Here is a 14,594-nt window from a genome sequence, read left to right as displayed (position 1 = left end):
TCTTTAAATCTATCATTGTAACTATCCATTATTTTTTCTATGTTTGCTACTTTATCCTTCACTTCCATAAGTTCTGCGATTTGTTTTTTCAGTTTTTCTATTTCTTCTTTATGTTCAGCCCATGTCCTCTTCATGTCCTCCCTCAATTTATCGATTTCATTTTTGAAGAGGTTTTCCATTTCTGTTCGTATATTCAGGATTAGTTGTCTCAGCTCTTGTGTCTCATTTGAGCTATTGGTTTGTTCCTTTGACTGGGCCATATTCTCAATCTTTTGAGCGTGGACAGTTATCTTCTGCTGCTGGCGTCTGGGCATTTATTCAGATTTCTCTGGCTGTTGGACCCAGCAAGGTTGTAAGATTTTTCTGTGAAATCTCTGGTATCTGTTTTTCTTATCTTGCCCAGTACGTGGCGCACGTGGCACACGTTTGTCTCAAGTGTTTGGAATGGGTCTCCCCCAGTCACCGATCTCCGTGGCCTGGGGCTTTCGGATCCAAATCTCTCCGTTGGTTCAGGGGCCGCGCGTGGTGGGGGCGTCAGCTGCCGCGGCTTGAGGGGACCCTGTGGCTGGTTGCGGGCCGCAGCGGGCCTGGGGGATTCCCCACCGGACCAGGAAGCCTCCCGTGGGGGGGGCTTCCGTGGCTTGGATAGCCCTCCTATCTGAGACTCATATCCGCGGACTCGAAGCAGAGACTCGAAGCCGCCCGCAAAAGAGGGGTGCCACCTGCCTCGGCTTGGGAAACTTGCTTCTCCAATACTCTCAGCCGGCCCGGAAAGGGGGGAGGGAGTAGCTCGGACCACCGCAGCTGCCGCTGATCAGGAGATCGCACACCGCTCGGGGGTCTCACTGCAGCCGAGTCTCGCAGTCAGTCTAGCCAGCCCAGACTTTGGATAGCCCTCTGATCCGGGACTCGTAGCCGCGGACTTAAAGCCGAGACTCGAAGCCGCCCGCAAAATAAGGGCGCCGCCTGCCTCGGCTTGGGGAACTTACTTCTCCGATACTCTCAGCCGGCCCGGGAAGGAGGGAGGGATTAGCTCGAACCGCCGCAGCTGCGGCCGCTCGGGGGTCTCGCCGCAGCCACGTCTCGCAATCAGACTTGCCAGCCCAGACTTTGGATAGCCCTCTGATCCGAGACTTGTAGTCGCGGACTCGAAGCCGCCCGCAAAAGTGTGGCGCCGGCCGCCTTGGCTGGGAAGCTTGTCTCTCCGAGTCTCTCAGCCAGCCCCGGAAGGAGGGAGGGATTAGCTCGGACCGCCGCAGCTGTGGCCGCTCGGGGGTCTCGCCGCAGCCAAGTCTCGCAAACAGACTTGCCAGCCCAGACTTTGGATAGCCCTCTGATCCGAGACTTGTAGTCGCGGACTCGAAGCCGCCCGCAAAAGTGTGGCGCCGGCCGCCTTGGCTGGGAAGCTTGTCTCTCCGAGTCTCTCAGCCAGCCCCGGAAGGAGGGAGGGATTAGCTCGGACCGCCGCAGCTGTGGCCGCTCGGGGGTCTCGCCGCAGCCAAGTCTCGCAAACAGACTTGCCAGCCCAGACTTTGGATAGCCCTCTGATCCGAGACTTGTAGTCGCGGACTCGAAGCCGCCCGCAAAAGTGTGGCGCCGGCCGCCTTGGCTGGGAAGCTTGTCTCTCCGAGTCTCTCAGCCAGCCCCGGAAGGAGGGAGGGATTAGCTCGGACCGCCGCAGCTGCGGCCGCTCGGGGGTCTCGCCGCAGCCAAGACTCGGAATCAGACTTGCCAGCCCAGACTTTGGATAGCCCTCTGATCCAAGACTTGTAGTCGTGGACTCGAAGCCGCCCGCAAAAGTCGTCCAAACATTTTTAACTACATGTTGCTGAAACCCGAGGAATAGCAAAAGGAGTCCTCACCTGAATTGCTAAACCATGGAAAAGGCCAGTTGCCTACCTGTCTAAAAGGCTAGTTTATGTGGTGGCTTGGTGGCCAAGCTGCCTCTGAGCCATTGCTGCCACAGCCATTTTGGTAAAAGAAGCATCTAAATTAACTCTGGGAAAGGACTTACACATAGTGGCCCCACATTCAGTAGAAACATTACTAAGGAGCCTGCCCAAGAGATGGCCCTCAAATGCCTGGATAACCCAGTCTCAGGTATTACAACTGGATCCCCCAAGAATCCGCTTCCTAAAAATGGTGGCTCTTAACCCCGCCACCTTGCTTCTGGATGATGACATGTCCGAGCCCATCCATGACTTCCACAAAATCTTGGAATCCTTCATGAACCTGAGGGCTGACCTCACCAACAACCCCTGGCCAAATCCTGATGAAGAATTATATACAGACAGGAGTAGTTATATCTCAGAGGGAATCAAGTATGTGCAGGCAGCAGTGGAAACACTGGACTGGGTCATCTGGGTTCAGGCCCTAGGACAGAAATTAATATCTCTGACCCAGGCTCTAAGGTGGGGAAAAAGAAATGTTGTCAACATCTACACAGAGAGCAGGTATGCCTTTGTAACCACACATGTCCATGGGGCACTATATCAGGAGTGGGGACTTTTGACATTGGGAGGAAAGAAAATAAAAAATACACCAGAAATACTCGCCTTGCTAGTGGCTATCTGGTTGCCAAAAAGGGCAGCCATTATACATTGCAAAGGACATCAGACTGCTGAAACTCAGATTACCAGAGAAAATGCCCTGGCTGATAAAACAGCAAAAGAGGTTGCCCCCAAATCAGTGGAGATACTGCAGATACTTCCTGTTTTACCAGGGTCAGTGCTGCTGAGCCCTCCAAAATACACCAGGGAAGAAATTAGACTGGGAGAAACTCTGGACACTAGAACAGATCCGGATGGTTGGAAAATTCTCCTGGACAGGAGAATCCTAGTGCCAGAGCACCTGGGGCACAATTTGGTTACCTAGGTTCACCAAAGTACACACCTGGGCAGTACGAAACTAACTGAACTCTTACAGAGAGATTACTACAGTCTCTGATTGTAACAACAAGCCCAGCAGGTTTCGTCCAGATGTCACATCTGCGCCCAGGTAAATTCCGGCTGAGGGGGAAAAATGCCCCAAAGAACCAGGCTGAGGGAACAAGCCCCAAGGAAACAGTGGGAAATAGACTTCACAGAAATATTACCTGGTCCATACGGATACAAATACATTAGTCATCATCAACACCTCCTCTGGATGGACTGAAGCAACCAGAACTGAGACAGCACAAATATTGGTAAAAAAAAAAAAAAAAAAAGAAAACTAATTTCTGCAATTGTCAGTGTTCATAGCCCAAGTTACCAATTGTTAGCAAAAATATTAAAAATCAAATGGAAATTACATTGTATTTATAAGCCACAGAGTTCAGGGCAAGTTGAAAGAATGAATAGAACAATAAAGGAAACTTTAAGTAAACTAAAGCTTAAAACTGGCAAAAAACTGGGTGAGTCTCCTTCCATTTGCCATCCTAAAAACTAGATGTACTCCCTATGTTCAGGGAATTACCCCATATGAAATCATGTTTGGACAACCACTTCCACTAATCCCTAAATTGGGGGAAGAAAAAATAGCTGAATTAAATAACCATTCTCTTCTAAAATCATTACAGGCCCTGCAATCTACCACCCAGCAAACTCAGAAACTGGTGAAGGCAGCCCATCTGGGAACAACAAATCCTGCCCCTAAAAAAGATCTATTTCAGGTGCAGCCTGAAGACTTAGTCTGGATAAAGAAACTTCAGCCAGCCAACTTGGAGGCCCGGCGGGTGGGAACCATGCCAGTGATCCTCTCAACTCCAATGGCGGTGAAAGTTGCAGGAAAACAGCACTGTATTCATCACACCGAGCTAAAAAAGGCCTCCCTGAACCAGATCCCCCCAAAAATGGACCATCCAGTGAACCAAGGATCCACTAAAGTTAAGGCTTTCCAGAAATCCCTCTGGGTCCTCTTACTATCCCTGGTGGGGGTCGTGGGGAAAAACCCTCACCAGGTTATAAACTATACTTGGAAACTCACTAAAATGGTGGATGGAGTACTGGTGGCTACAACCACCATTCCCTCCCAACCAACCCTCCACTTAGATCTCTGCCAACTGTTTAGATACCTAGGGAAGGGGAGTTAGGGTAACATGATCAGATACAGGTCGCTACCCCCCACCAAGAAAAAGGCTTATGGCATACCCAATACTATGCCTGTCCTGTGGAGGGAAATTTAAAATGCCAAGAGAAAGGCCAATATTATTGTGCCAACTGGGGTTGCAAAACAATCACAGAATGGACTAACCGAGACCCATTCATAACCTTAACAAGGGCACCAGCTCATAACCCCAACAGTTGCACCTGTTACAGGCACCTATAACCCAATGATTACTGCTATCCCTTCCTGGGGTAGCCAAACCTGGGTGAGTGGAAAAATTTGGGGATTGAGATTATACATCTCGGGTTACAACCCAGGCACCATTTTCATAATTCAAATGTTCCTTCCCCATAAAATGGACAATCCCACAGAACCTAATCAAGCTCTTAACCCTGGCATAAAACCGGCACAGCACCCCAGACTCAGGGTCCCACCTATGTTAAACTTGAGTTCAAAAGCCTATGCTACCCCAAACTCCCAAATAAATTCCTCTCCCTCCATTAAAAACCCCCTGCTGAACATGTTAAATTCAGTTTTCCAGGCCATGAATCAAACCAATCCACTTATTACTGAAAACCGTTGGCTTTGATTAAACCCTGAGCCCCCTTATTACATAGGAATAATAGCTACTATCTCCCTAGGCCTCATGGATACCCATATCAGAAACCTCTCAGTCCAAGAAGCACAAGGCCAACACCTATGCAGGTGGGGACAGAACCAAAACTCACCCTAGGAGATCTCCAAGGGCAGGGAACCTGTATTTATTCTGAGAATTTTAATCTAGCCAAATCCCCCTATAGTGACTCCTGAGGTCTCATCATGTCACTAAAGAACATTTTAACTTCAACCCCAGGTGAATGGGACCACATCCTTGTAGCCCCTGATGGTACTTGGTTTGCCTGCACATCCGGTATTACCCCATGTATAACTCCCCCAATAATGGCCATCGAGCAGGAATTTTGTATTTTAGTTTGTATTATCCCCCAAGTATATTATTATTCTGGGGAAAGAGGTAGGGAACATTGAGAAATCACTTACCAGGACAAGCGAGCCCCAATCTTAGTGCCCCTCGTTGGACTGGGCATTGTAGGATCAATTGCAGTCAGAACTTCAGCGTTTATCACTGGGGACCAAAATTTTAAAACTCTTAGCAAACAAGTTGATCTGGATCTTAGTGAATTAGAAAGCTCAGTCAGTCATTTGGAAAACTCCCTAAATTCACTGGCCAAGGTCGTCCTCCAAAACTGAAGAGGCTTAGATCTCCTATTTCTGAAATAAGGGGGTTATGCATGACGATCGGAGAAACTTGCTGATTCTATGCCAATAATTCTGTAATAATTAGAAATAGTCTATCCCTAGTCCATAGCAGGTAGCGAGAGAGGGAAGAATGCCGAAGAATTGAAACCAGCTGGTATGAAAAATTATTTTCTTGGTCCCCACGGCTAACCATGTTCTTGTCTGCCATACCAGGGCCCCTAATTCTCATATTATTAGGCTCAATATATGGACAATGCGTAATCAACTGTCTAAACTCATACGTGCAAAGAGAAATACAAATTGTTAAATTATTACACCTTGGAACACAATATCAACAGATTTATAATCAAAATGAAAAAAACAATGATTTGATTCTCTCATAAAACCAGTGGGGAATGTGGAGGGCCAAGAGCAATCAATCAGGCCCAAGCAGGGAATGTCCCCACAAAATTGGGGTGGAATATCCCCAAGAGTTAAACAATAACCAATGTTAGGGAATGGAATGTGTTTTGGCAACAGCTAAAGGCATTCTTCTGCTTCTATGATCATGCTTGTTTGCAAGCAACGTAAAAGTACAGCATGATTTTAGCCTTGATAAGCACATCTTGAAAATCTCTGGGGACTGTTCTCTTAATCTTCCTTCTTGGAGGTTAGAGGCAGTGACCAGGCAGCTAATAAAGATTCCTAATTGGCTTGCAATTTTGAATTGTGTGGTCTCTCTTTTGGTGTGCCCCACAACAGTAACTACAACTGGCATCTTTGCCTTTATTTGAATAAAAAAGAGTATGTTTGCTAAACAGTCACTAAGTGGTATTTGAAAGTAGCCAGATAGTTTAGAAAATTAAGGGACAGAGAAAGATCATTAGCTTCCCTACTGTTATTTGACTGAAAAACTGTGTGTTGTGTAAACCCTCACTTAGTGCTAGTTGAAACCAGCCAAAATTCAGAATAGAAAATTTAATGAATCAGAAACACCAACTCCCTTCCTGATTTTATTAGAGTGAAAATCAATACGTTGTTTAAAACTCAGCTGGTGCTTACTTGAAAGTAGCCAAGTATTCACCTTGGAAAACTAAGAAACAGAGAACCACCATTTGCTTTCTGGCTGTTTTAAGAGTGAAAAACAAAAGACTGTATATACCCACACTTGGTGCTATTTACAAGGAGCCAGAAATGGGTTAAGATGGCTTTGTGTAATATAGATGACAGCAACTGCCCTTGCTGTTGAGTGTAAAAGAGAATGTTGCTCAGTGCTATTGAGAAAGCAGCTTCAAATTTGAATTTAAAAAGTAATTTGTACATACTCACAATTAGCTTACCTGTTATTACTAAAGTGAAAACACACACGCCAGCAGCACCCACTCCTCTTACCCGAGTGAAAAACTGTGCGCTGCTTACGCACCCTCCGAGCGCCATTTGAAAGTAGCCAGAAGAGTTCAGTTTTTCATAACTAAGCGACACAGAGCAACAACTCTGCTTCACTGCTGTTACCAGAGCCGAAAAGGGGAGCTGCTTAAAACACACACTCAGCGCTATTTGAAACGAGCCAGCTATTCAGTTTTGGAAAAACTATGTGGGAGCAGGGAGCAGCTTTCGCTTTCCTGCCGTAATTTTATGGAAAACTAGCAGGTCGCTTATAAACACTAGCCGCCTACTCAGTTCGGAAAGCCAAGCAGGGACAGACACACCACTCGCTTCCCCGCTGTTACTGGAATGAAAACCAGTATGCAGGCGAAAGACTCAGTGAGTGCTAGTGAAAACTAACTCGCGAGAAATTCAGCTGGGAAAACCAAGTGAAGTAAAAGCCCCATTTGTTACCCTGCCGCTATTCGAGTGAAAAAACAGTAGGCAGCTCGAACACTCACTTTGAGCAATTATTTGATAGCAGCCTGAAAATCGGATTTGAAAAGCAAGGGATATATACCCACAATCATCTTTCCCCGCTCTTATTAGCGTCCAAACCAGGGCGCTGCTGAAACACTCCGTGTTTATTTGAAACTAGCCAGAGATTCGGTTTGGCAACAGAGAGGAAGCAGAACCACCATTCGCCCCCTGCTGTTATCAGAGGGAACAACGCCGTGCTGCTTAAACACTCACTTAGTGCTTTGAGTAAGGCGCCAGAAAATCGGTTATGAAAACTAGGTGGGGACTAGCCGGCAGCAGCTCCCACTGCGCTTCCCTGGGCTGAAAACCACTATGGTGCTTTAACACTCCCTGAGTGCTATTTGAAACTAGCAAGAAATTCCGTTCGGAAAACTAGGTGAGACGGAACCAACGTGTGCTGTCCTGCTGCTGTTTTTGAGTGCAAGACAGTGTGCTGCTTAAACCATCACGGAGCGCTGCTTCGAAGCAGCCTGGAGTTCGGATTTGAAAAGCAAGTGTGATTTAGACCCACGGTTAGACTTCCTTCTCTTACTAGAGTGAAAACCAGGGTGTGCTTAAAAACACTCACTGTGTTACTTGAAACTAGCCAGAAATCCGCTTTGGCCATCCAAGGGAGACAGAACCACCGTTTGCTTCCCTGCTGTTTATTAGAGGGAAAGGCAGTAGGCCGCTTAAAACCCTCACTTGGTGTTCTTTGCAAGGAGCCAGAGGTCGGTTGTGAGAACTACGTGCGATGCACACGCCAGCAACTCCCCGTGCTGTTTGTTAGTAGTTGAGTGTAAAACAGCCTGCTGCTTTGGCGCTCACTTAGAGCTCTTTGGAGCGCAGCCTTCATGAGATCGGATTCGGAAGCAAGTGATTAGCTTCCCTGCACTTGATTCGAGTGAAAATCTCTGTGCTGCGTAAACACTCAGTGCCAGCTGAAACTAGCCAGGAATTCCGTTTGGTCGAATGAGTGAATCAGAACCACCGTTTGTGCCCCTGCTGTTTTCAGAACGGAAAACTGTGACGGGATACTTAAACACACACTTTGGGCTTTTTTTTTTTTTTTTTTGAAGCTAACCAGAAGACTCGGATCTGTAAAGCTTGCAAGGGCTATGTACCTACAACTGGCATCCTTGCTCTTATTTGAATAAAACAGAGTGTGTCGATTGAACAGTCACTGAGTGGTATTTGTTAAGCAGCCGCATGGTCATTTTGGAACACTAACCGACGCAGAACCAGCCTTAGCTTCCCTCCTGTGATACGACTCGAAAAACTGTGTGTTGAGTAAACCCTCACTTAGTGCTCGTTGACACCAGCCAAAATTCAGAATTGAGAACTTGGTGAATCAGAGCCACCCTTTCCTTTCCTGCCTTTATTAGCGTGGAAAACCTTGTGCTGCTTAACCACTCACGCAGTGCTGTTTGAAAATAGCCAGTACGTATTCACTTTACTGTGTGAAGCGAAGTGGAAGAGAACCACCGTTTTGCTTCCCTGCTGTTCTCAGAGTGAAAAACTGTAGGCTGCTTAAAGGCTCACTTAGTGCTATTTACAAAGCTGCCAGAAATCGCACACATGACAACTACGTGCAACGTACACGCCAGGAACTGCCCCTGCGGTTATTTGAGTGGAACGGCGAAGGCAGCCAAAACCCTCACTTTAGAGCTACTAGGGAGGCCGTCTGAAAATCGGATTTGAAAAGCAAGTGTTATATACCCACAATGAGCTTCCCTGCTCTGATTAGAGGGAACAATCAGTGTGCAGCCGAATCACTCACTTGGAGTGCTTTTAAACTGGCCGGAGATTCAGCTTGGAAAGACGAGAGAAACAGAACCACCAGTTGCTTCCTTACTGTTATTAGAAGGGAAAAACGCCGTTGCTGCTTAAGCCCTCACTTAAGTGCTCTAAGAAAGGTGCCAGAAAGTCGGCTTTTGAAAGCTACGTGGAACCCACACGCCAGCAGCACCCACTCCTCTTACCCGAGTGAAAAACAGTGCGCTGCTTACGCACCCTCCGAGCGCCATTTGAAAGTAGCCAGAAGAGTTCAGTTTTTCATAACTAAGCGACACAGAGCAACAACTCTGCTTCACTGCTGTTACCAGAGCCGAAAAGGGGAGCTGCTTAAAACACACACTCAGCGCTATTTGAAACGAGCCAGCTATTCAGTTTTGGAAAAACTATGTGGGAGCAGGGAGCAGCTTTCGCTTTCCTGCCGTAATTTTATGGAAAACTAGCAGGTCGCTTATAAACACTAGCCGCCTACTCAGTTCGGAAAGCCAAGCAGGGACAGACACACCACTCGCTTCCCCGCTGTTACTGGAATGAAAACCAGTATGCAGGCGAAAGACTCAGTGAGTGCTAGTGAAAACTAACTCGCGAGAAATTCAGCTGGGAAAACCAAGTGAAGTAAAAGCCCCATTTGTTACCCTGCCGCTATTCGAGTGAAAAAACAGTAGGCAGCTCGAACACTCACTTTGAGCAATTATTTGATAGCAGCCTGAAAATCGGATTTGAAAAGCAAGGGATATATACCCACAATCATCTTTCCCCGCTCTTATTAGCGTCCAAACCAGGGCGCTGCTGAAACACTCCGTGTTTATTTGAAACTAGCCAGAGATTCGGTTTGGCAACAGAGAGGAAGCGGAACCACCATTCGCCCCCTGCTGTTATCAGAGGGAACAACGCCGTGCTGCTTAAACACTCACTTGGTGCTTTGAGAAAGGCGCCAGAAAATCGGTTATGAAAACTAGGCGGGAACTAGCCGGCAGCAGCTCCCACTGCGCTTCCCTGGGCTGAAAACCACTATGGTGCTTTAACACTCCCTGAGTGCTATTTGAAACTAGCAAGAAATTCCGTTTGGAGAACTAGGTGTGACAGAACCAACATGTGCTGTCCTGCTGCTGTTTTTTTTTTGGGCATTTACTCCTGTAGATGTGGTGTTTGTACCCATCACTCCTTTGAAACTGTACTGGCAATTGCTGCAGTTGTTTTTGCTCTTATTTTTGTTTGTTTTAAAATTAGAGTACTTGTTAGTTTACAGAAAAATCATTCAGGAAGTTCAGAGTTCCCAACTACCCCATCCCACAGCTTTCCCTATTATTAACATTTTACATTAGCGTGCTTCCATTGTTACAACTGATGAAACTATATAATTATAATTCTCTTATTAACTTTAGTCCATAGTTTACGTTGTCAATGACTTCTAAATTGCCAGATGAAATGGATGTTTCTCTTAGACTTTTTTGCTCTGCCTGCAAATCTTGAGTTCTGCAGCACCAAACTAAAAATAACAGAGCATAGGGAAAATCACTCAAAAACTATAAACTTCACAACTAGAACCCTGACAAAATCAACAACAATCCTAATACAAGTACTAGCATAGTTACATGTCCATTGGCATTTGCACAAAGAATTAGTCAGATTATTTGCTGCAATGACTAACCTGGGGCTTGGGCTTCTTTTTTCTGAGATGTAGCTCCTTGAAAACATTTGTTTCTAATAGAAACCACTCAATAAAATTCAAAATTCAAAACACAGTCCTATAAACCATGAGAACTTTCTCCATAAGTCATTTATTTGTTTTTTTATCTTAAGAAGGAAAAATGTTTCTGCAGCTTTTTCACGTGTACTTGCAGTTTGTCTAAATAGCTTAACTCAGTGGAGAAAGTCATTGTTCTTGAAGTAACTAGACACTTATTCACTAAACAAATGCACTTGTGTAGCATTTTCAGCTTTAAAAAATGTTTTCATATATTGCTAAAGCTTTCCTTTTAATGGTGAAAAAGCTTATTACCAATTGCTTCAAAACATGCTGGGAAAGATCTGAATGAAGTCACACTACTTACTTGCTCTACTGGCATAATTCTCCAATTTACCAATTATGTATGAGTAATTTGCATTAGATAAACATGGTTGTAGTGGATTGATTATATTGATTATGACTATGACAGAAAATCAGCTCAAACTAGCTAAGAAAAATGGATTATAAATATTATTTCATCAAATCTAAGACGTCTTGGATCCCTATATGACCCACTTTTTCTTTTTTTCTTTTTTGTTCTTTTTATTTATTTATTTATTTATTAATTAAAAAAATTAACTAACACAACATTTAGAAATCATTCCATTCTACATATGCAATCAGTAATTCTTAATATCATCACATAGATGTATGATCATCATCTTAGTACATTTGCATCGATTTAGAAAAAGAAATAGCAAGACAACAGAAAAAGAAATAAAATGATAATATAGAGAAAAAAATAAAGATAAAAATACAAAAAATATATATAAAAATACAAACAAACAAACAAAACCTATAGCTCAGATGCAGCTTCATTCAGTGTTTTAACATAATTACATTACAATTAGGTAGTATTGCTCTGTCCATTTTTGAGTTTTTGTATCTAGTCCTCTTGTACAGTCTGTATCCCTTCAGCTCCAATTATCCATTATCTTACCCTGTTTCTAAATCCTGATGGTCTCTGTTACCAATGACATATTCCAAGTTTATTCTCTAATGTTGGTTCACATCAGTGGGACCATACAGTATTTCTCCTTTAGTTTTTGGCTAGTCTCACTCAGCATAATGTTCTCTAGGTTCATCCATGTTATTACATGCTTCATAAGTTTATTCTGTCTTAAAGCTGCATAATATTCCATCGTATGTATATACCACAGTTTGTTTAGCCACTCCTCTGTTGATGGACATTTTGGCTGCTTCCATCTCTTTGCAATTATAAATAATGCTGTTATAAACATTGGTGTGCAAATGTCCGTTTGTGTCTTTGCCCTTAAGTCCTTTGAGTAGATACATAGCAATGGTATTGCTGGGTCGTATGGCAAGTCTATATTCAGCTTTTTGAGGAACTGCTAAACTGCCTTCCACAGTGGTTACACCATTTGACACTCCCACCAACAGTGGATAAGTGTGCCTCTTTCTCCACATCCTCTCCAGCAGTTGTCATTTTTTGTTTTGTTGATAATGGCCATTCTGGTGGGTGTGGGATGATATCTCATTGTGGTTTTGATTTGCATTTCTCTAATGGCCAGGGACATTGAGCATCTCTTCATGTGCCTTTTGGCCATTTGTATTTCCTCTTCTGAGAGGTGTCTGTTCAAGTCTTTTTTGCATTTTGTAATTGGGTTGGCTGTCTTTTTGTTGTTGAGTTGAACAATCTCTTTATAAATTCTGGATACTAGACCTTTATCTGATATGTCGTTTCCAAATATTGTCTCCCATTGTGTAGGCTGTCTTTCTACTTTCTTGATGAAGTTCTTTGATGCACAAAAGTGTTTAATTTTGAGGAGCTCCCATTTATTTATTTCTTTCTTCAGTGCTCTTGCTTTAGGGTTAAGGTCCATAAAACTGCCTCCAATTGTAAGTTTCATAAGATATCTCCCTACATTGACCTCTAACTGTTTTATGGTCTTAGACCTAATGTTTAGATCTTTGATCCATTTTGAGTTAACTTTTGTATAGGGTGTGAGATACGGGTCCTCTTTCATTCTTTTACATATGGATATCCAGTTCTCTAGGCACCATTTATTGAAGAGACTGTTCTGTCCCAGGTGAATTGGCTTGACTGCCTTATCAAAGATCAAATGTCCATAGATGAGAGGGTCTATATCTGAGCACTCTATTCAATTCCATTGGTTGATATATCTATCTTTATGCCAATACCACGCTGTTTTGACCACTGTGGCTTCATAATATGCCTTAAAGTCCGGCAGTGTGAGACCTCCAGCTTCGTTTCTTTTCCTCAAGATACTTTTAGCAATTCGGGGCACCCTGCCCTTCCAGATAAATTTGCTTATTGGTTTTTTCTATTTCTGAAAAATAAGTTGTTCGGATTTTGATTGGTATTGCATTGAATCTGTAAATCAATTTAGGTGGGATTGTCATCTTAACTATATTTAGTCTTCCAATGCATGAACACGGTATGCCCTTCCATCTATTTAGGTCTTCTGTGATTTCTTTTAACAGTTTTTTGTAGTTTTCTTTGTATAGGTCTTTTGTCTCTTTAGTTAAATTTATTCCTAAGTATTTTATTCTTTTAGTTGCAATGGAAAACTGTGACGGGATACTTAACCACACACTTTGGGCTTTCAGAACGGTGCCCGAAAGTCGCTTATGAAAACAACGTGGAATATACGTGCCAGCAGCTCCCGCAACTCTTATTTGATTGAAAAACAGTATGTTGCTTAAACACCCAACCTTAGTGCTAGTGAAAACTAGCTAGACGTACTCTGCTTGGAACATGAAGTGAATCAGAACCGCCATTGGCTTCCCTGTTGTTAGCATTGTGACAAACAGAAGGCTTCGCAAACACTCTCTAAATGCTAGTTGAAACTAGCCTGAACATGGGATTTGAAAAGTGAGTCATGTAGTCATGTATACCAACAGTTAGCTTCCTTGCTGTTATTTGAGTGTGATACAGTCATGCTGTCCTTAAACACTCACTTGCTACTATTTGAAACTTGCCCGTAATTCAGTTTTGAAAAATAAGTGAAGCAGGAGCACCTGTCTTTTATTTTTAATTTCATTATTTTTTTTGAAGCTAACCAGAAAATCGGATCTGTTGTCTCTGTATAGGCATATGCTCTCTCTGTCAGCACTTCAAACATCTCAGTATGTGTGTGTCCCTGTTGGCTATGAGCTTTCTCTAAAATATTTCCCCTTTTAACAGACTCCAGTAGATTAATGACTCCTCTGGAATGGATGGAGTCATATCTCCATCTAAACAAAAGGTCACACCATCGTTGTTTGTGTCACATCTCCATGGAAACAATCCAGTAAAAGTTCTACTCACAATTGGTTGTGTGACATTCCATGTAATAGCCCAAGGTTTCCACCCCACTATATAGAATCATGATTAAAGGAAACACGACTGTCCTCAGAAGTTTTTATCAGGAAAACGGGCATGGCTTTTCTTGGGCAAATAACAACTTCAAACCAGCACACTTTTTATCAAATATAGTTGCAGCTTGAACACATTGCCTCTCTACTAAGCCACATGGGCAAAAATGTTTCCTAAATGTATATTATACATATATGTGTACATATGTATATACTTGTGTGTGTGTGTGTATGCATATGGCTTTTTTTCTTTGTATGCTGTATGGCAGGGGTCACATTTCATTCTTTTTCCATGTAAGCATCCCCTTATTTCAGCATCATTTGTTGAATTTTTTTGTTTGGTTTATTTTTTCATTTGCTTGTTTCTTGTTTGTTTGTTTGGGAAGTGCATAGCCTGGGAATTGATTCTCCCATGTGGCAGGCAAGAATTCTGCCACTGAACTACCCTCACACATACATACATACATACAGTTTTATTGAGTAAGAGAAGAAGGATAGCCCAATCTAACCTAGCAGAGCGAGACATTCA

General features: G+C 43.6%; 1 protein-coding gene and 1 long non-coding RNA gene across 6 annotated transcripts in view; one reads left to right on the top strand and one right to left on the bottom strand.

Annotated features, from left to right (window-relative positions):
• Positions 1-6,905, bottom strand: part of LOC143651863 (uncharacterized) — a 40,264-nt gene extending 33,359 nt beyond the window's left edge. The window contains exons 1-2 of the long non-coding RNA XR_013160295.1: positions 6,660-6,905; positions 5,122-5,206 (exon numbers count right to left, since the gene is read on the bottom strand). This is a non-coding gene — a long non-coding RNA (uncharacterized LOC143651863). The remainder of the gene's footprint in view (positions 1-5,121; positions 5,207-6,659) is intronic.
• The window catches only part of ZBTB25 (zinc finger and BTB domain containing 25), a 155,095-nt gene that overhangs the window by 62,180 nt on the left and 78,321 nt on the right, over positions 1-14,594 (top strand). For 3 of the 5 annotated variants that reach the window (XM_077122686.1, XM_077122687.1, XM_077122688.1), the window contains exon 5: positions 3,557-6,079. The exons of 1 other annotated variant lie outside the window; for it this stretch is intronic. In XM_077122686.1, coding sequence (XP_076978801.1) covers positions 3,557-4,069 — 513 coding nt within the window. In that variant the 3' untranslated portion in view covers positions 4,070-6,079. Of the gene's footprint in view, positions 1-3,556; positions 6,080-14,594 lie in introns of those variants that run through there. One more of the 5 variants, XM_077122690.1, reaches the window with a different exon arrangement.

Source organism: Tamandua tetradactyla, chromosome 12, assembly GCF_023851605.1.
Source record: "Tamandua tetradactyla isolate mTamTet1 chromosome 12, mTamTet1.pri, whole genome shotgun sequence".
In the NCBI taxonomy this organism is placed as follows: Eukaryota; Metazoa; Chordata; class Mammalia; order Pilosa; family Myrmecophagidae; genus Tamandua; species Tamandua tetradactyla.
Note: the sequence above shows the minus strand (reverse complement) of the source record. Positions and strands in the feature narration are given on the sequence as shown.